This window comes from Camellia sinensis, chromosome 11 (assembly GCF_055761805.1).
Source record: "Camellia sinensis isolate YWXY chromosome 11, ASM5576180v1, whole genome shotgun sequence".
Lineage (NCBI taxonomy): Eukaryota > Viridiplantae > Streptophyta > Magnoliopsida > Ericales > Theaceae > Camellia > Camellia sinensis.
Window position 1 is genome coordinate 59,898,922 of NC_138971.1, and position 22,920 is coordinate 59,921,841.

The 22,920-nt window shown below is 32.0% G+C and overlaps 1 protein-coding gene across 3 annotated transcripts; it reads left to right on the forward strand.

Annotated features, from left to right (window-relative positions):
- The first annotated feature begins 12,499 nt into the window (after positions 1 to 12,499).
- LOC114309099 (alpha-1,3-mannosyl-glycoprotein 2-beta-N-acetylglucosaminyltransferase) lies at positions 12,500 to 21,116 on the forward strand. 3 transcript variants are annotated; one of them, XR_014343947.1, is made up of 16 exons: positions 12,500 to 12,816; positions 13,277 to 13,367; positions 17,356 to 17,390; positions 17,500 to 17,576; positions 17,672 to 17,717; positions 17,823 to 17,885; positions 18,117 to 18,183; positions 18,283 to 18,351; positions 18,480 to 18,549; positions 18,651 to 18,712; positions 19,108 to 19,197; positions 19,295 to 19,389; positions 19,826 to 19,892; positions 19,989 to 20,027; positions 20,116 to 20,286; positions 20,792 to 21,116. XR_014343947.1 is itself a non-coding variant. In XM_082893981.1 (16 exons), exons 2-16 carry the CDS (start codon positions 13,319 to 13,321, stop codon positions 20,897 to 20,899), a joined length of 1,104 nt encoding a protein of 367 aa, XP_082750107.1. In that variant the 5' UTR covers positions 12,500 to 12,816; positions 13,277 to 13,318; the 3' UTR covers positions 20,900 to 21,116. The 3 variants fall into 3 exon arrangements, 2 of the variants coding, with proteins under 2 accessions (XP_082750107.1, XP_082750108.1); XM_082893981.1 differs by having other exon boundaries at positions 19,826 to 19,888; XM_082893982.1 differs by lacking the exon at positions 20,792 to 21,116 and having other exon boundaries at positions 20,116 to 20,579.
- Positions 21,117 to 22,920: the final 1,804 nt, after the last annotated feature.

Consider the following 22,920-nt stretch of genomic DNA (forward strand, 5'->3'; position numbering starts at 1 on the left):
TAGTGTGCAATTCATAAGTAAACTAGCATTTGATACGCAAAAGAAAATAAATAAACAAGAGAAAAAAAAATGACAAAATGAATTAAAAATCACTGAGTAAATATAATTTGATGGGACTTAAGGCTTGGTTTGGTTTGAGCAAACATAATCTAAACCAAATACACTAACACACACAAATATAATCATTTAGCTCTTGAAGTAATACATTTACTTTCATCATATATTGCAAAACTGCATATAAATCCAATCCAAGATTACTTTGAGCTACAAATTTTCTATAGATTGAATATAAACAGATAATTTATTATTTTTTAAATATATATTCCACAATTATTGCCACTGGATCCGCAATTACGTTAAAGTCCCCATGTTTTGCAAAGTAGGTTTTAAGTTTTAACTAGGACTAAAAAAAGAGACCATAACCTCTTCCAATTCCTAGAATAGAAAGCAGACTTCAAATGGGGAATGACCATATTATATGAACCCAACTGTCTTTGTATTTTCGTTCAAAAATAAAAAAAATTTGTCTTTGCATTTTTGGGTCATTTTTGGTTTTAGACCAGGAAATAAACAAAACACTATTAGCATTACGAATTGAAAAGTTATTTTCATTGATAAGGTTTTAAAAAGGGCACTATTGGAAAATAAAACGATTAATGCTATGTGAATATAAAATTCATACATAAAATTGAACGATATGATTGCTCAAGCATATTGTTTTGACATTGCTTTTGTGACATTTTGTATAACAATTATGTTTGTAAATCATTTTTCAAATTAAAAAAATGCAATCAAAACATGAGAGAGCAGGAGAGAGAGAGAGAGACCAACAGAGAAAGAGAGAGGAGCTGTTAAGTCAAGACAGCAACTGGTTGAGAAGGTTTCAAGTTTTTTCCATTACATTATTCAATGGCTCAGATTAGTTTATGGAGATTCAATGGTTAAGATATAAGGTGCACATGGTAACGGGACCCAAAAATCAAAAGTGACAAACTAGTGAAAAAGATATTGTTTATTTTTTGCAAGAAACATTTATGTATATTTTGCAAGAAATTAAAAAGCAACCTACCATGTTACTATGGGTTGTACACAAAATTTAACAATCTTACATTTTCCAACATTATCATTTATCGTGCTAAACAACAAGGGGAAAAAAAAAATTCAAAATTTTCCCTTTTTCACACTTTCCACTTCTTCAATCCTAAAGTTTGACAATAATCTTTCATGGTTGCTAGGAAAGCCTCCACGCTTAGAGGGAAGACAGTAATTCATGGATTATCTTAGCATCAATACACTTCGAAAAAAGTATGCAGAGGAAATTTATTTTATTAAACATAAGCTTCATGTGGATTGAAAATTAAAATTAAAATCGTTAACAGAGAAAATTCATTTTATTCAACATAAGCATGTTGACTGCATTTTAGCTAAGATTAAAATCATATAATTCAATTCTTTTTAGCTTTTCACACTTTTTTAATGGTTGGAGTCTTTTCCCCATTATCTTGTCAACTGCTCATGCTTAAACAAGGATACAAGTGAAGTTCAAGCACTATTTGATTAGCATTTTTAGAGGTATTTCTATTCTATGTGAACTACGTTCACTTATATATATATATATATATATATATATGTATGTATGAATGTTTTTAAAAACCAATTAAACAAATGATTTACTTGAGATGGCTATTTAATTGAACTAGAACAACAAGTATTAAACATTACCAAAAACACTTACAAATTGGGAGGTCCCAACCACAAGTTATAGTTGCTTCATGTGAATATCACTAAATATATTTTGGGATAAATCTTCGGAGAACATGTTAAAGTCAATCACAAGTTTTCAACATCTAAATGCAATGAAAATATAGTTCCAAAATACATTTGTTTAAATTTCTAACAAACTAGGCATTTTTACAAACATCTTAAATGCAATCAAAATTCAAATAACATAATTACACCTATAATTTTAATGCCAAAATTTCTTATGAAATATTTTGCAACAACTCAAGAACAAGTCATGAAAGCAACAATATGGTTACAAAATACTATATTAATTAATGTAAAAATGGATTATTTCATTAAGAATGTCAACGGAGATATATAAACAGCAAAGTAGAACAAAATCATTACCAAGCCTTACTTCAGTACAAATTTCGAATCAGTGTGAGCCAAGAGAGACTGGAATAGAAATTCAGATAGCACTAGAGACAAAAAATAGGGTAACAATCAGAGAGTATAGTTTTAGAAGAGGGAGGATTTCAGAAATATACACAGAGAGTAAAAAATGGGAAGAAGAGAGTTTTAGAAGAGGGTTTAGGGTTTCAGAAATAATCAGAGGGAGGCATACCTTGTTGATTGCTCTTCAAAAAAAAATTCCTTCGTTTTCTTACAAACCAAAAAGAGGCTCACTGGGTTAGATTAGAGTTTTAAACCGAATAGCCACTTAGAATTTGCAGTCAGTCAAACTAGAGGAAGACAGACGAATGAGTGCAGTAGAGAGAGAAGAGAGAGAGGAGCAAGGGAAGAGATCACTCGAAGGAGGGAGTAGCAGAGGGAGAGGGAGGGAGAGAAACGAAAGAGTGAAAGTAGAGAGAGAGAGAGAGAGAGAGAGAATACCCTATGGAAGAAGAAGAGAGATGGTCAACCGGTTGCTCTCCGGTGGTCCAATTTTTCAAAATTAAAGAATTCAATGGTCAGGATGTATTTGTGTAATCCAATGGCCAATAATGAAGGTGCATATGATGTGCAACTCTTTAGGGTGCACACTGCAACAGGACCCTTAAATTTATGTCAAATCAAATAAATTTTTTAACTCGTAGTTTAATAAGATTGTGTAGTTAAGATTTTATACATGTAGCAATTATTGTACATCTACAGGGAGCTAGGAAGAAAATGTTGTGCACCCGAGATCGGGGGAAACAAATGCGAGGAACTCTATGCTGGCTTCATGTTTGGCCAAGTCGTCCTCTTTCATAAAAAACCAAGCTTCAATGCCAACACCTAATCTCCTAGGTCGAAAATTAATTGAATTCTTGAATGGTAACTTAGCGAAGCTCCCTCCTCTCGGTTTTTTCCACCCAAAATCAACTGGGTATAATGGGAAAAAGAAATTACTAGTAAAGATGATAGAATTATTCTCTAATTTGCTAGAATTCACGTTGGTAGAGCTCGACATTTCAATCACATTGCCTCCCTCTTGGAGATTTTTAATATAATCATTGTCGATTTTCTTTATTGCTTCTCTCATTTGGTTAATAAAATCACAGCCCTCGATTTCATTAAAGTCTATGAATGGTACAAATGTAGCAAAACGACTCAAATTATCAAAATAAGAATGATAAATTGGGAGATGTAACATTGTTGATTTTTTCAAAAACAATAATGCTTGAGAGTTCTAATTTGAGAGCTTTAATGGCAGTCCCACGTCGTGATATGATGTTTTGGCTTGTATAATTTTTTTTTTAATTTGTCACATTAATAGAGCTCATATTAAAACTATAATTTTAGAACTTTCTATCACTGCCCTTTCAAAAAAATTATTTGCAAGACTATTATTAATTTTGGTCACAAAAAATATTGTGGGAATCTTGATGCACATCACATGGGTTGGGATTTTTTATTTTTTTTTTGGGTTTGTTTGTTTGTGTATGCATGGGTTGGGATTGAAGGACACGTTTTCATTTGTTTCATCTGCAATTTAAATTAAATTCCTCATTTTGATTTCTTTTTTTTTTAATTATAATAATTAATCCTTTACATTTTCAATCAACTTATATTGTGTTCTTTTTGTTCGTTTGGTGTTAAAATTATTAAAAAAAAAATTATCATAAAACCCCCACATATGACATTTTAAAGGCAAAATGTAATTTCTTTTTTCTTTTATAATTTTTTTTAATAATAGTTTCTTTTTTATTTTCTAAATTTACAGCCATAGGCTACCCATTCCCTAATGGGGTTAGAAATATAGAAGGGAGAAAAAATATAGTGAAAAAATAAAAAAAAGTAAATTAAAATGAAATTAGATTACTTGTTTTCTTTTATTAAAAAAAATATCTAATATGAGTCTCGTATGACAATTTCTGTTAACAGAAGAACCATAGGCAGTGTTTGGGAAGATTTTTTTTGGTTTTTTTTTTCACCAAAAGACAAATTGGTTACAAAAAAAAAAAAAAAAAAAAAAAACAAATCCAAATAAAATATCACATCAAACCCCATAATCATTTTACTTTTTTCTCACAAATATCACATCCAACCACAAAAAAAACCTAACTATCTTTCCAAACAAAAAAAAAAATTTCTCCAATAATATCCTATAACTAAAAAAATCTACAAAAAAAATCCACTTTCCAAATACCCACTATATCTCGACCAAAATTGTAATAAATTGACTAGTAAAATTTAGAATAATGTTTGGTAACTCGAGAGATTGCCCCCTCGAATCCCCCTAATGCCCAAAACGACGTCGTTTTGGGCATTAGCCTTTTTTTTTTCTTTTTTTCCTCCATTTTCGAGTCTTCTTCCTTCCATTTTCCTTCGAGTCTGCAGAGGGAGAGAAAGAGAAGAGAGAGGGAGAAAGCTTGCCGATCGTCGCCTGTGCCTCCGCCGTCACCAATCGTCAGCTCGCCGCCGCTGATCGTCGCAGCAGCAGCTCGTCGCCTCCGCCGATCGTCAGCTCGTTGCCTCCGCCCCCTGCCTCCGCCTCCAGCCCCATTTGTTGGGCCCCCTCCAGTCCCTCCCCCTCCTCCTTCCTCCTCCTCCTCCTCCTCCCCCTCCTCCTCCTCCTCTTTCTTCTTCTCCCTTCTTCTGATCTGCAAAAAAAAAAAAAAAATTCAAACGTCGAAACGACGTCGTTTTTAGATTAGGGGGATTCGGGGAGCTCATTTTCGAGCTCCCTAGCACGACCGTAAAATTTAATATTAAGAAGGAAAATGGTCGAGGCCTCGAATTTGAGGCCTCGAATTTGCCTCGAAATTCATTATTATTTATTTTTATTTTTTTCAAAGCTGTGTTAGTGTGGTTTTTTTTTTTTTCTCTCTCTTTTCTTTATAGGGGTGATTATATATAGGGGTGTGCTAAAAAATTAAACATTTTATAAGTGAGTTGGATTTGATTGATTGGGTAATAAAATTGACTGATCAATTTTTTTTAATTTAATTTTATTTTATTTGTTAGGCTGTGTTCGTTTTTTTTTTTTCTTAATTTTTTTTAAAGGTAGTTATGTGTAGGGGTGTGCCAAAAAACTAGACATCCTATACCAACTCATCGTATAAAATTATACAGAATTAACGAATTTTAATTAACAGTCTGACTGATCAGTCAATTAAGTTGGACCGATTAAGTAATAAAATTGACTGATCAGTTAAACTGTTGGTTAAATTTTATTAATTTCATATAATTTTATATGATGAGATGGTGCGAAATGTGTAATATTTTATATTAGACTTTTAAAAATATATATTAATACACATAACAGCCGGAAAAAAAAAAACGGTATTCGAGCCAAATTCGAGGCCTCTATCACTACTGTATTAAGAATAAGGGAGCAAGTATTTAAACTTTCTTCATTTTTAAGTCCATGTGAACCCCATGAGATTTGGGGATTCTAAATTCTACTACTCTCTTTCATTAAAAAATGGCGGGAATATTGATGCACATCAAATGAGTTGGAATTGAAGGGCGCACTAGGAATGGCAACGGGGCGGGGCGGGGCCGGGGATCACCCTCCCCGTCCCCGATCCCCGATGGCAGAACTTCCCCCCGTCCCCGTCCCCGTCCCCGTCCCCGACGGGGAACCAACTACCACCCCCACCCCCGCCCCCTAACGGGGATCGGGTTTCCCCGACCCCGAAAATCCCCGGCCAAAAAAACAACATCAACAGAATATTTGGGCTCAAATGCAACATCAACAACATCAAAAAAAAAAAAATCAACAACATCTCAACATCAACAGATCATTAACAACAGAGAACAGATCAACTACACAAAAAAAAAAAAAAAAAAAATTTGATAGAATAAGACAGATCTGAGAGAGAGATGGCCACGGCAGAGGCAGATCGAGCAAATCTACATCGGTGAAAAGCTACTGAGGGACGATGACCACGGCAGAGGCAACGGCGTCGGCAGATCGAGTCGACGAAGGAGGTAGGGGCGTTGGAAGAGGCAACGGTGTCGGCAGAGGGAAGAGAGAGAGAGAGAGAGAGAGAAGGACAATCGGAAGAGTGAGGTGAGGGTGAGATAGAAGAAAGAGTGAGAGAAGAGAAGAGAGAGAGAGTCTGTAAGAGAGAGTTGTAGATCTGTAAACAATTAACATATATATAATATAATATTATAGATAAGAGCTATAAGTTTACAGATATATAATATATAATATTATTGTTTACAGCCTGTAACCAAACCAAACATACATATATATATATATAAACTATAATATATAAATCGGGGGATAACCGGGGCGGGAGATGAAATATATATCACCGTCCCCGACCCAAATATCACTGGGGATTTGTTTTTAAATACCATCCCCGGCCCGTCAGGGGTATTTTTTGGGAAAAAACCACTCTTATCGGGGACGGGGGGTCGGGTCCCCGTCGGGCCGGGTTGAAATTGCCATCCCTAGGGCGCACCTTCATTAAAAAAAACGGTGGCAATCTTGATGCACATCACATTTTTTATTTTTTTATTCAAGTGAAAATAAGACAAGCAGTTTAAGAGTAATACAAATATACATAAATTTGAGAATTCATCAAATTGAAAAATTCAAGGGTTGTTTGGGGTGTTTTAAATAAGTATATTTTTTATTTTTTTAAACTAAAAAATTGAAGAAAAAAATATGAATGTTTGGATTAACTTTTTTATTTTTTATAGAAAAATATATATTAAAAAATTATATAAATTAGTGTATAGGGAAAAATTAGGATTGGGAGTTGTACAGTCATAATTTTTGACTTTTGGTGAATAGTGATAACTTTTTAACTTTTTGAGTAACTTTTTAGCTTTTTGATTTTTTAGCAACTTGCCAAACTTGGCCTCAGTTCACACTTCTCTTTAAAATCGAGGTGTTAGACAAATTGGAATCTTATAATCAGTATAAATGGAACAATTTTAGGCAATGTAGAACACATTCCAAACATATCATACAAGGAATTATTCCATTCACATAACCTAGAAAACCATTCAACTTGTTTGGTTTTAGTTTTTTGAAAACCTTTTTAAAAAATTATACTTTCTTATTTTTCATATATTTTTTTTATTTTTATTGAATTTTTTTAATATTTTAAACAATTTTTAAAATTCTTAAACACACCTAACATAAATACACTTAAAAAGTATAATTTTTATGAAAAAAATCTTTAAAAAATTCACTAAATAATGTGAATGGAATAATTCCTTGTATGATATGTTTGGAAAAATGTGAATGGAATAATTCCTTGTATGATATGTTTGGATTAACTTTTTAAAAAATTGAAGAAAGAAATATGAATATTTGGATTAACTTTTTTATTTTTTATAGAAAAATGTATATTAAAAAATTATATAAATTAGTGTATACAAAAAAATTAGGATTGTGAGTTGTGCAGTCGTAATTTTTTACTTTTGATGAATAGTGATAACTTTTTAACTTTTTGAGTAATTTTTTAGCTTTTTGACTTTTTAGCAACTTGCCAAACTTGGCCTCAATTCACACTTCTCCTTAAAATCGAGGTGTTAGACAAATTGGAATCTTATAATCAGTATAAATGGAACAATTTTAGGCAATGTATAACACATTCCAAACATATCATACAAGGAATTATTCCCTTCACATAACCTAGAAAACCATTCAACTTGTTTGGTTTTAGTTTTTTGAAAACCTTTTTAAAAAATTATACTTTCTTATTTTTCATATATTTTTTTAATTTTTATTGAATTTTTTTAATATTTTAAATAATTTTTAAAATTTTTAAACACACCTAACATAAATACACTTAAAAAGTATAATTTTTATGAAAAAAATCTTTAAAATCTTTAAAATCTTTAAAAAATTCACTAAATAATGTGAATGGAATAATTCCTTGTATGATATGTTTGGAATAATGTGAATGAAATAATTCCTTGTATGATATGTTTGGATTAACTTTATTCCAAATGTATTTTAAACAATCTTTGATTTTCATTTTAAATACACTGTTTGGAATCAAAGATTGTTTATGAAAATCAAAGATTGTTTTTGTTCCTTGTGTGAATGGAACGTGTATTCCAAATGTATTTTTTTAAAATCTTTAAAAAATTCACTAAATAATGTGAATGGAATAATTCCTTATATGATATGTTTGGAATAATGTGAATGGAATAATTCCTTGTATGATATGTTTGGATTAATTTTTAAAAAATTGAAGAAAAAAATATGAATGTTTGGATTAACTTTTTGATTTTTTATAGAAAAATGTATATTAAAAAATTATATAAATTAGTGTATAGGGAAAAATTAGGATTGGGAGTTGTGCAGTCGTAATTTTTGACTTTTGGTGAATAGTGATAACTTTTTAACTTTTTGAATAACTCTTTAGCTTTTTGACTTTTTAGCAACTTGCCAAACTTGGCCTCAGTTCACACTTCTCTTTAAAATCGAGGTGTTAGACAAATTGGAATCTTATAATCAGTATAAATAGAACAATTTTAGGCAATGTAGAACACATTCCAAACATATCATACAAGGAATTATTCCATTCACATAACCTAGAAAACCATTCAACTTGTTTGGTTTTAGTTTTTTGAAAACCTTTTTAAAAAATTATACTTTCTTATTTTTCATATATTTTTTTTTATTGAATTTTTTTAATATTTTAAACAATTTTTAAAATTTTTAAACACACCTAACATAAATACACTTAAAAAGTATAAATTTTATGAAAAAAATCTTTAAAAAATTCACTAAATAATGTGAATGGAATAATTCCTGGTATGATATGTTTGAAATAATGTGAATGGAATAATTCCTTGTATGATATGTTTGGATTAACTTTTTAAAAAATTGAAGAAAGAAATATGAATATTTGGATTAACTTTTTTATTTTTTATAGAAAAATGTATATTAAAAAATTATATAAATTAGTGTATAGGGAAAAATTAAGATTGGGAGCTGTGCAGTCGTAATTTTTGACTTTTGGTGAATAGTGATAACTTTTTAACTTTTTGAGTAACTTTTTAGCTTTTTGACTTTTTAGCAACTTGCCAAACTTGGTCTCAGTTCACACTTCTCTTTAAAATCGAGGTGTTAGACAAATTGGAATCTTATAATCAGTATAAATGGAACAATTTTAGGCAATGTAGAACACATTCCAAACATATCATACAAGGAATTATTCCATTCACATAACCTAGAAAACCATTCAACTTGTTTGGTTTTAGTTTTTTGAAAACCTTTTTAAAAAATTATACTTTCTTATTTTTCATATATTTTTTTTATTTTTATTGAATTTTTTTAATATTTTAAACAATTTTTAAAATTTTTAAACAAACCTAACATAAATACACTTAAAAAATATAATTTTTATGAAAAAAATCTTTAAAAAACTCACTAAATAATGTGAATGGAATAATTCCTTGTATGATATGTTTGGAATAATGTGAATGGAATAATTCCTTGTATGATATGTTTGGAATAATGTGAATAGAATAATTCCTTGTATGATATGTTTAGATTAACTTTATTCCAAATGTATTTTAAACAATCTTTGATTTTCATTTTAAATACGCTGTTTGGAATCAAAGATTGTTTATGATATGTTTGGATTAACTTTGTTCCTTGTGTGAATGGAACGTGTATTCCAAATGTATTTTTTTTAAATCTTTAAAAGATTTACTAAATAATGTGAATGGAATAATTCCTTGTATGATATGTTTGGATTAACTTTTTAAAAAATTGAAGAAAAAAATATGAATGTTTCGATTAACTTTTTGATTTTTTATAGAAAAATGTATATTAAAAAATTATATAAATTAGTGTATAGGGAAAAATTAGGATTGGAAGTTGTGCAGTCGTAATTTTTGACTTTTGGTGAATAGTGATAACTTTTTAACTTTTTGAGTAACTTTTTAGTTTTTTGACTTTTTAGCAACTTGCCAAACTTGGCCTCAATTCACACTTCTCTTTAAAATCGAGGTGTTAGACAAATTGGAATCTTATAATCAGTATAAATAGAACAATTTTAGGCAATGTAGAACACATTCCAAACATATCATACAAGGAATTATTCCATTCACATAACCTAGAAAACCATTCAACTTGTTTGGTTTTAGTTTTTTGAAAACCTTTTTAAAAAATTATACTTTCTTATTTTTCATATATTTTTATTATTTTTATTGAATTTTTTTAATATTTTAAACAATTTTTAAACAAACCTAACATAAATACACTTAAAAAATATAATTTTTATGAAAAAAATCTTTAAAAAATTCACTAAATGATGTGAATGGAATAATTCCTTGTATGATATGTTTGGAGCGGAGCCCTCCTCGTCTGTGGTGGTTCGAGTTCGTCGCCTTCTTGGCGATCGTTATCACCATCATCATCACCACCATTAATATTTAGAAATTCGTTATCACTATCTATATATACTGAGGTTATTTTTGGGAGCAATTCTGGCCAGTTTCGTCTCTATGGAATAAACCGATCAATGACCACAGAACTCAAGACAGGCTGTAATGCCTTCAAAATAATACGTAAAACCCATCACTTTAGACATGCATTGATATAAAAGAAACCAACCATTTATATTCATCAGAGTAATTCTTACAACTGTATTACATGTTAACAACAAAAGCAAATGCCCTATGAGCCTACAGCTTTCCAAGTTAACACTTGGTTACAAAAAGAAGAGTGCTAACTCAATACATATTAAGCCCTTGGCTTAGATTTACATGTAATACATCAAAATAAACAAAAAAAAAAAAAGTCTTCAACTCTTATCATCATCCAAGCTATGTCCTTAGACGTGCATACTACCTGTACCTGAAAATAATGTCCCATATAGGGTGAGCCAACGCCCAGCAGAGATATGCTAAACACAGTATGAGCAATAACTAAGACATTAGCAAGTGATAAATGTTCAATTTTCATAAACCAATTCATAACCCATTTCCATTTCATGACCACTATGTTCATGTTTTACTTCAATTTCCCTTTCTTATCCATTTCACAATTTACATCGACGGCTCAGAACTTTGCCAACCACTGATATGAGACAATGACTCATGTTAAACATTTCCCATTTTACAATAGATAAACATACTAGTTATATCAACATCTCAATAGATAAGCATACAAGCTGTATCCACATTTTAACAGATATGCATATTAGCTATATCAACACTTCCAATGATAAGCATATGAGCTGTATCAACACTTCCAAAGATAAGCATATGAGCTATATCAACACATTATCTGACAAGCATATGAGCTCTGTCAGTGGAGTCCATCCCCTATCTCCTCCCAAACAACATCCATTCACATTATTTAGCAGAGAGATGGGGGCAATAATTACATTAGACAGTCGTTGCCATTACAAAGTTGAAGCTCTATTCTTCTTCACCAACGGAAAATGAAAATCAAACTCTTGTATAAGTTGATTTTGATGCCATTTATTATGTACAATACAATCACTCTGTTTAGACCTTGACTAACTTACCAGCTCAGTGCGGCTCCCCAATCAATAAAAAGAAATTTTAAAACCAACTCTCCCAATCGGTGATTATTTAGCAAAAATAAAATTTTAAAAATTCTACTAAATATATTGTAGGGATGTGAGATTTACATGAGATTCATATTATGTAGGTCTCATATCTATGTGAGATATTTGATAAAATTTTTAATAAAATATTTGATGTCTCTAGCATTATTCATATTTAGTAGAAAACTGTTTGGGACTCATAAAGGAGGACCTATGATTATTACTGATGTATTGATCATTAATATGTTTGAATTTTTTTTAGATTGTGTCTGACAGTAACCCTGTTTGGTAGGGCTTATTTCCAGCTTATTTTTTTAGCTTAATTTAAGCTATTTTGATGTGTTTGGTTCAGCTTAACAATACAGTTTAGAATTTTTTATATGTCAAAAATCAACTTATTCTTTAAGTGGGGAAAAAGAAACTTAATTTATAAGTCAAAAATCAGCTTATGTTCACAGTTATAAGCTATAAGTTGTTAAACTATAAGCTATAATCACTTTTCCATACCAAACGGGGCCAGTGACACGAATGGTTCAGATATGGGAGTTGTATTTTGTGGGGTCTCTATCAATACTGATTTAGTAATCCAGCAGTACACTATGTAGTATTTTATGATACGATGATGCTACCTGCACCAATTAGTGTACACACTAATATACCAACTAGTATTATGATATCATTAATGACCTTATTTATTATATAAATTATAAATATTTAAAATTTTTAAAATTATGTCACATGAATTTATTAATACAGTAATATATACACTAATTAGTGCAGCATTATTCTTTATGATAATATGATGGATGAAAAAGATAAAATATTAATTATTTAAGTTAGCTGATTTAACATGAATGGGCTCACTCACTCACTCACTCATATTCTCACCTGAACACTCACTCATATGCTCACCTGAAAAGGCAAAGGCTTGGGAAAGTCGGCAATCACACCAAAAGCCACAATAATCAGGGGTTAGATTAGAAGAGGTGACTACCATAACATAACGTGTCTTGATTGACTTGGTCGAATTGAATTCCACACTCCACAACAGAGTTCGAAATCAAAAATAAGAATTGCTCCATTGTCGAAGCTCCATTGTTAAAAAGGGGTAAAATGCTTTGATTCTTATCCTTTTTAGGTAGTTTGATTTGAATCCCTAATATATATGTATATATATATATATATATAATACATGTTATGTTTGTGAACATTGTGCTCAATATGTACATGTAATAATATGTATCTGTATGAGGAACTGAACATTCTATTCTGTGCTGTATTTGCAATGTTTGTTCCTCCTTTGTATAATCTGATGTAGATTCAGAGCAGTGAATTCTTTTATGCATATTATTGCAAGCAAAATATGATAAATCCATCTACATGGTATTTGATGAGAATAATCAAAAATCATAATTCATCTGTTTGAAATGCTTAGTGATTGCTTTATGTTCCCTTTGCCTAACAATGTCTAGGTGTCTTGGAATCTGTTATTCAGAGAACTTAATCACTTCCAGACGTGCTAGTTGTACAATCCCTCCTTACCTATAATGTTTATTTGATCATAACAGGTGTAATCAGAAAATTATTATACAAGCCAAACGCGATTAATAATGGATCAGATTAGCATTCAGAAAGGAAGAATTGTGACCCCAGAAGAAGGTATGGTATATTTCTGATTGCTATTTCTCTCTCTCTCTCTCTCTCTCTCTCTCTCTGATTTTATCTGTTGCTTCCATTCAAAGGAAGCAGCTAGAGAAAGGCCATACATATAAATCTTATCCTAAGTGAGCATGTTGTGATATCTTTTGATCAAATCAAACATGTGTACAAAGATGTTAGTAAGTGATGCACAAGGTAGAGGTCCACTATTCGACTCCAGATCCTCTCCTTGCCTTCCTACTTGCAACAGTGGAGATTCACTCTAATTTTTTTTTTTTTTTAAATAGCCAGATCTGAACCGTTGAATCATCTTAGGGTACATCTCTAACGTCACAAGTTAGGAGGTAAGGAGAGAGAGCAATGAGAGGATCCTAATTCCCACTATTCGGCTCACACACAATATCTTTCCACCATGTGGAGGCTTAATTTATATTTATAATTTTATAAATTAAAGTCTTTAGTATTTAATATTTATTTTCTTCTTGTTATTAATTTTTCTATTTTATTAAGGTTAACCTATATATAATAGGCTTTGGTATTATATTAGGCAGCCTTCAATTAATGAAATTGACAGTTGTTTAAGGTTGCGACCTTTGTGTGATTAGGATTGTGGCCCTTGCGTGCTTCTCTTCCTGATTCTCTCTCCTATTCTTTCTCTCTGTTCTAATTCAGGGAGAAGTTTAAGTGTCACAATCCCAACCCGTCCCAAACAGGATGGCGTTGTGACCGGCCAGTAGTCATAGACTATCAAGGGCCTAACTTTCAAAACAAGTTGGAGTCTTAGGATAATTGGGGCAATTTTTTTTATATTTTTTAGTACGGAAGCCATTATTTGTTTATATTAAGTCCATTCGAAACATCCACTCAGAGCAATGCATAACTACATGAAATGAAAGCATTCATTCCTCTTGGATCGTTATCTTACATTATTACATAGTCTAAACGACAAGGTAAAATAAGCACATATGACAAGGCTTTACAAATCTAGCACAACCATACAAGACCAGTTTCTATTCAAACTTCTCTTCGTAATCCAACTCTTCATCACCTACATATATTTAAGAGAAAGGGGTGAGCCATTACCCAGTGAATAATATTACAATTTAGTGGTAAATGAATGAATTTCAATCTCATTTGCAAAGCATAATATCATATCATATTTTCAAAAGCATTCGAACATTTCTCATCATAATATTTCATAATCAAAACATGATAGCACGGTACATCCATTAGGGCGAAGCGAAGGAATAACCGGTTTGATCACCGATTAAACAACCCACTCTCAGGTGGCGAAGGAGATCTCAATAATGGCCATGGTATATTTAACTGTCCCCCAATAGTTAGGACTATCTAAAGGATGCCGCAATAGATTTATCAAAATATAGGATATACATTCATTCGGAAGCAAAATAAGGATTTCACAAAATATGATATATCATCGAGTTTACAAAAAAAATTTCAAACATAACTTTACAATAATATTATTCACACATGGCTTGCAAACAATGAGGTTTTCCCCCCTCCGAGTACTTGACCTACACAAAGCATAAGCAAGACGTTGAAAGCACTTAAACTAACAAGCTTCTAAATTCATTTCAGGTGTTCTAACTTAACTTTGTGTTTCTTAATATTTTCTTAGATTATCCAAGACTTTTCTAAGCCTAATTCAAATCTAAATCAAGTGTCAAACATGTATCAAATGCGTGGCTAGAAGCACCCTAGGTGATTAAGGCCTGAAGAATGTTGAAGTGTGTCAAAGACGTAAGTTGAAGGGCCCTAAGTATTCCACATCAGTTTCATATACTATGCATTGAAAAATATCATGTTTAGGTATTTAAGGTTTAAGGAAATAGGAAGAAATGAAAAGAACTAAGTTATGAGAGGAATTAGCATGAAATGGTTAGGAAGAAAGTAAGCAGCCTTCACTAATTTAAACATATCTTTTTGTATATTTGGAATTTGGATGTGAGACTACCACCATTGAAAACTAAACTTCCGGGACGTGAATTTAGAATCAAGAATCATGTAAAACCGAGTTTGGGTGAGAGATATACCCATTTGAAGTTGTGCTGAAACAAAGGTTATGCACGTGCAGGACAAGGTGCGGGAAGGTTAGGGCACGTGCGGGAAATCTGGCCGCACGTGTGGTTATTTCAAAATGCAAAATGGGTTCTGGAGGGTTGGGCCGCATGTGCGGGAAATCTAGGGCACGTGCGGGAAATTCTTGGTTGGACGGGCTGAAGTTGTTCTTCATGTTCTTGAGGTTCCTAACTCCAATTTCTTCACCTAAAAGACTCAAAACATGATGTATAATGTTCCAAAACATGAAAGTATGATACAAGATTCATGAAAACTCAATTGTATGCAAGGATTTCAAGATTAAACTAACAAAAAAATAAAATTTTATTCAAGAGCTCTTTAATTTTTTTTCTCTCTTCCAATTTCTATAATTTCTTCATTTTCATTCCTTTAAAACAAGATTTTAAGGCTTCAAAACATGAATAAATGATGTGGATTTTGTAGGAAAACATTCATATGCAATGAATTTAAAGTTTACACCAATCAAAACGTGATTTTCTTGCAAATTTTTTGAACCCTTCCTATTTCTCAAACTCTTTCCTATCTTCCTCAATTTCAATCTCTCAAAACTTAGTTTAGATGATCTTCTAGCTAGATTATGGCAACAATACAAGAAAGAGGGTTGAATTTCTTACCTATTAATGATTTTCCTTGAATTTCTAGGCTTCGAATTGAAGCTCCTTTGATTTTTCTTCGATTTCCTCTCTTTTTCCCTTGTTTTTTTCTTCTCCTTTGTCTCCTTTGTTCTTCTTTCTTCTCCTTTTGTTTTGACTCTACAGATTTTCTTCTTCTTGTTTGGTTTTATTGAGTTAAGGCAAGACAAAAGTTAAATAATACAAAAAGGAAGGTGCTTGTTTGCTTCACCTATGTGTATGCTTCACCAAATCCTAATTTATTTGCTTAGTTTAGCTTAGCTTAATCAAGTTTACCTTATTATTTTACTAATTGTCCCATTAGCTTAATTAACCAAGCTTTAGTCCTAACCAATCATGCTTACTCTTTAATCCTTATTAGCCTAAATAAACTCTTAGAGCTCTCTCTCTCTCTTTCTATATTCTTCTCTTTTGTTTTGTAGGAAATGTTGAGGTGTGTGTATGCATCACAAAGGATTAATTAGCTTAGTCAATCAATCTTAGTTATAATTAGTCAAGTTTAATCTCTAATTAATCAAGGCTTAACTTAATCTTGCTTAGCTTAATTACAATTACAGTTTACTAATTCTACTTAATTAGCACTAATCCCGATTAGTAAAAACAATATAGCATCAAAATTGCATGCACATTAGTCTAAGAGATCTTTAAGCTCCTTGATTAGTGAATAGGGAAACTCAAAATTTACTAAATTCAACCTAGTAGTCCTTCCCTAACTCTCAATACAAGACATAAGGATTTCCATGTTCGAAGCTCTATATTAACATATACTTTCAAACTCATTCTCAAGTATATTCGTTGGTTTGACTTCTCAAGGCATGTTTCTCACTTTTAATTCTTAAGAAGTTTTAATTCAAGTAGGCATATAACATAAGGCGGGGCTTAGGGTATTCAAGGATGAATAATAATATAGTTATAGCACGTGACATTCGTTGGGGTGCCACATTACGTTTAACACTCTCCTTTTATTCTAGAATCTTCCTTTTGATCCTATCTTCTCTTTTTTCTGAGTGAGAGCTTTTGCTGCTTGGTTTTTCCCTCTTTTTTTTTCCTGATAGTATTGTTCATATACAATGCACTCTATTATAAATTATAATACACGGTCACCATTTGAGGTGTAGTTGTTTAACAAATTTGAAAAACTTGGCTCAAATTCTGAGCCTGTTACATTATTCCCCTGCACATTTTTTATTTAACTGATGTGTATGCTTGTGCATTTTTGTTTGTAATTTGATAGTTATAATGTTATCATGTTGCAGGGAATGGCCTTGAAAAAATAATAGACAAAGTACAGGTTTGGATGGAGTGGAGGTTTTTTCAATTTAATTCTTCTATTTTATTTATTTATTTATTTTTCTGTTTAAAACTCATCACATATGCATCCCTCTTTTCTGAATTATTAGGCTCCAGTTGCGGCAGTTGTGGTTATGGCTTGTAACCGTGCTAATTATCTTGAAAGGGCTCTCAAATCTATTCTAAAGTATGCTTAATATTTGTGAGCATTTTCTAGTGCTCCTGATTAATTTGCTCATATTTCAACTAACTCACGGTTACAAAATTCTTCATATTCTCCAGACATCAAAGTTCTGTTCCTTCAAAGTATCCCCTTTTTGTATCCCAGGTACTTTTTTAAGTAGGGATTCTAGTCAACACAAGTTTAGATATGTTTGATTGGTAATGAGAGATCAGGAAGGACAAGACAGCTAAAGCTAGTAAATTTCTGTAGGATGGAGAAGATCCTGATGTCAAAAGTAAGGCTTTGAGTTACAATCAGCTAACCTACATGCAGGTAAATTATTTTAATTCTCTAGAGAGGAATGCTGATGACAAGAGTATGGTTCAGCAAATTTTCATCAACTCATACATTTGTCTATTAATTTTATGCCATGGAAAGCTCCTTTCAAGAAACATATAAATCTTGTGTTAGAGATGCCATATGTTTTCATGACGTAATTTCTACCCTTTTGTGAGACTTTTTGTTAATATGTCTAGCTTAAACACTAACTTCAGTTGGTTGCAGCACTTGGATCATGAACCAGTGCACACCGAGAGGCCCGAGGAAATGATTGTATACTACAAGATTGCACGTAAGGATTTATCTTTTTCGTCACTAACTAAAAAAAAAAAAAAAAAAAGGTCCCCTTTAAGCATCTTTGTTGATGTCTTTTAATGCTGGTGTTTTCTAGGTCATTACAAATGGGCACTGGATCAATTGTTTTATAAACATAACTTTAGTCGAGTTATCATACTTGAAGGTGCAACAATGTTGCTTTGTGCTGCCTTTTTTACTTTCTCTCTCCTTTATTTTTATTTTTATTTTTATTTTTATTTTTCAATGGAAATGTTAAGCAATTGGCTAAAAATAAATTTCCATGGAATACAGATGATATGGAAATTTCCCCTGATTTCTTCGACTATTTTGAGGCTGCAGTTGCACTCCTTGAAAGTGATAAGTGAGTCCTATTATGAAGTACATTTCGTTATTTGAAGTTCAAGATCGGAGTCTGCAACCTCTAACTATCTTTTTGCTTTTGTTTGTATGAATCCAAAATAGGTCCATTATGGCTGTTTCTTCATGGAATGACAATGGACAAAAGCAGTTTGTGCAGGATCCTTGTAAGTTCATTTGGTGCTTGTATCGGTAAATAATTATTCTTCTAGAACTAAATGTAAAGCTAACTGATAAACCTGCATAGAGGTTACAGTTATTAGTCATTTTGCAGTAACTCCAAGGAGTTTTTGTCCCCCAGGGACTTCTCAGTGGCTTAGGTCGCATTCCCCTCCATAGATTCCAGTTCAAGTCTCCTCAACTGACCTATTAAAAAAAAAGTTTACTTTGGAGATTTTTGCTTCCAAGGTTCTTGTGAAGGCATTATAACTTTCATGTTTGGATTGAAATTATTTTACTTGATTCTAGCAGGCAAATGAATGTTGCATCGTATAAAGATTATTCTTTAAATCAGAAATCTTGAGAAATTGTTCTCTTATCAGCTTTATTTTACACTTTGTAGACATGCTTTACCGTTCAGATTTTTTCCCTGGACTGGGGTGGATGCTGGCTAAATCTACGTGGGATGAACTCTCTCCAAAGTGGCCAAAAGCATATCCTTGTGGTGTATTGAGTCATAGTTTGTTGTTCATACTTGCATATTACTTTAATGCATCTCTTTTGAACATTTTCTTTGACATAATTTTTCACTTATTGGGATGATTGGTTGAGGTCAAAAGAGACTCACAAAGGTCGACAGTTTATCCGTCCAGAAGTGTGCAGAACATATAATTTTGGAGAACATGTATGTACAATGTTCAGAAGTGATTTTCTACTTGGTGAAACAACATTACTCACTCAGAAAACTTAAACATTTTTTTGTTATCATTGCTATAAAATTAGAACCATGTCATTGCTCAAGATATTGTTCTAAATGTATGTTGCTTTGAAATTTGGCACCAGGATAAAAATTTATTGTTGAAGATTGACTCTTAGTTATTTCTCACACAAACGAAGTTACACCATGCATGCACGCACCCACCCACACACACCCTTTGCATCCATGCGTTACCTTGTTCACCCATTTCCTGACAAAGTAAACATATCGTCATATTTCTTCTATAACAATAATCATCTTTAAATAGTTTTGACATTTAACGTTAATTATTATTCACTGTTTCCCACAGCTATGGTTTCCTGACAACCTTGCTTATTTTTGTCTTACTCTGATTTCCTTGCAGGGTTCTAGTTTGGGCCAGTATTTTAAACAATATCTTGAGCCAATTAAGTTGAATGGTGTTCAGGCATGTGAGCATTTTTTATTTTATTTTTTTGCATAGAAAATATGATTTTAGTTTGTGCGCAATTCTTATAGCATCGATGATATTTTACTTTTGCTGAAAGGTTGATTGGAAGTCAATGGATCTGAATTACCTGATGGAGGTATAAGATACATTTGAAAATGGCTATCTGAGGTGAACTCAGAATTTACTGTATTTATGCCTAAATTTTTTAACCCCCACTTTTTCAGGACAAGTATGTTAAGCACTTTGCTGACATGGTTAAAAATGCAAGACTTGTCTGTGGAACTGATGATGTTCTGAAGGAATGTAATATAGATTGTGATGTGCGCATTCAGTACAAAGACAAGACAGATTTTGAACACATTGCACGTCAATTTGGCATTTTTGAAGAATGGAAGGTAGTGCAACTTCCGATTCATTTATCTAACAATAGAAACCGGGTGATTTTGTTGATTGATTTTTAGTATGGATCTGAAACACAATTTATTGACACTTGCACACACCTTGTTGGTTCTTAAAAAATGGCTATGGTACCTTTTTTTTAACTTCATTTTCTTCACTAAATATAGAAAATCTTAATATTGGGTCAATGTTGTGATTGACTAATTTCGTAAGACAATATCTGGATATGTATTTTGACTTTGTGAATTAAGCACCTTTTAATGAAGTTCTTGTTTCCTATTGAACTAAAGAATTCAAATAATGTTGAACTTCTCCCTCTATCTCTCTCATGCTTTGATACGCTTTCTTGGAGATGCAAAATTATACATTTTTTTAATCATTTAGAATTTGAAGGCCTTTTTCACACATGTACACAATATGGTTGTTATGATGGTAGTCTCATTGTTTGAAATTGTTTCCCCTTCAAAGAAATCACAACCATTGTTTTGTGTCCTTTCCCAGTATGGCGTGCCAAGAACAGCGTACAAAGGAGTAGTTGTTTTCCGATACCAAAGCCCAAAGCATGTATTCCTTGTTGGCCCAGAATCTCTCCAACATCTTGGGATTTAACATGCTTAGTAATGATTGAGGTTTAGTGATTGCAAGTCATATGCATTCATAATGCTATCTTAAGTTATTATGTTTTGTAGAATCAATTTGGAACAGAGATCTAGAGTATATAAATGTTATGATACTAATGTCCATGAAGGTCTCTTTTGTTGACGGATTTAGTAAATAAGTTAATAGTTTTTGAATAAAAAATTATCCTTAGAATGAAAAAAGAAAATAACAACTTTAGTAGTGATTAGCATTTCATTTTTAAAAATATAATTTCAAAATTGAAATTGTATTCTTTGATCTCACGACTTTAACAAAATAAAATTAAATAAAACATACATTGGTAAATTTCTTCAAAATATCTTGTATCAAGTAAATAAATTTAAGGGTAAATTAACAATATTTCCTTACAATTTTCTTAATTACATATTAGCTTCTGTTTTTTATTTAATAATTACATCTTTACTGTTGGTGAATGAGAGCTATTTCACAAGTATTTCTTACAAATGATCCTTTTCTTTCATTCCAGGGAACTTGGTTTTTGTTTGCTATTTTTTCTTAAGCCTATTTTCCAGTCTAAAGACAAGAAGTGATGACATTAAAGGAAACAACATCAAAAAAAAAAAAAAAAAAAAAAAAAAAAGACAGGAAATTTATTTGGAAAAACCACTTACACTAATTGCTTTTGAGAAAATTTTCAAAATAAAAACATTACCCTAATATTATATTCAAATTTGAGGGTGTACGTACACAACAAATTGTGATTGTACAATAATATTACAAATGACTTAATACCTATAACAAAACCATAACTAATCTTTCTTGCTTCTCATGTACAACTTTCCACGAGCATCCTCATTGATAATATGGATCAGGCTTTCTGGAAAATCAACCGGCTGCAAAACAACATCATTAGCTCCAAGGTCCATCTTTGCGAGATAATCCGCAGCCCGATTAGATTCGCGTCATGAATGAGAAATTTCGAATTGGTCGAACTTGTTTAGAAGTCGCCAAATGTGGTCCAATCCGCTATTAGCCGTTGAATGAAAGCACTGTTGCTCTTTCTTAATTGTTTTGATGACACTCAACGAATCAAACTCGATCCAAATATATTTAATATTCAGTTTGAACGCATGCATGAGACCTGTCCATATGGCCCATAATTCGACTACGAAGATGTTATGTACATCTTTGGGAGGAAGAACTGAGGAGACATAAGCACAAATGGGAAGACCATTGTAATCACGTAGAAGACCACCATAACTCGTGGTCCTAACATTATTTCGACCACCACGTATAGATCTATCAGTGTTTAATTTAATCCAGCTGACTTTTGGTTTTTTCCATATACATCATTTTTCTATTGCGAGAGAGTGTTGAAGAAACTTAAGGATGATCAAAGGTTGTTCATCATCAGCAGACAGGAACGTAGGGAACCATGGAGGTGGAGGTGGAGGTGGAGGTGGAGGTGGACGTATTGGTGTCGGCAACGGCAACCACGGAGTTGTCGTCTCCATATCAATAAAGCTGAATCCACCAAATGAAGATGAGCAAACCCGAGTGTGTAACATCATATTACTAATATGCAATGAAAAACAAAGAAACCAACCCAACGATGAAGAAGAAGAAGATTACCGAAGATCACCAAGTGTATGATGTGTGAAGACCACCAAGAATGAATCAAGTTATTAAACCGTGAACACCAATCCAAGGAATGAAGTCACTACAATTGAAGTTGTGCAGTGTATACATACTAGTGCAAATCCTAGTTTGGATGGATGACCAACACAATTAATAACCAGGCGCAATTATCAATAACCAGGCGCAATTATCACGCGTTATTGGACTCAAGAAAATTAATTCGGGGCATTTCCCATATTAAGCCTTTTTTATATCTTATTTTTCAAACTAGGCCTAGTTTAGACGGATTTCCCAAACTAAGCTAAAGCGCTATTACAAATCGTGTTTTTACTGTTTGGAGCCCAAAATTTGATGAATAGTGAAAGCGCTATTACAAAACGCGCTTTTAATTA

Bases quoted from the DNA above. Each gene is read 5' to 3' on its own strand.
- LOC114309099 (XM_082893981.1), top strand. From the start codon at position 13,319: ATGGATCAGATTAGCATTCAGAAAGGAAGAATTGTGACCCCAGAAGAA. The intron at 17,718-17,822 runs GTACTTTTTTAA...AAATTTCTGTAG, and splicing joins ATCCCCTTTTTGTATCCCAG to GATGGAGAAGATCCTGATGT. The intron at 18,713-19,107 runs GTAAGTTCATTT...TACACTTTGTAG, and splicing joins GCAGTTTGTGCAGGATCCTT to ACATGCTTTACCGTTCAGAT.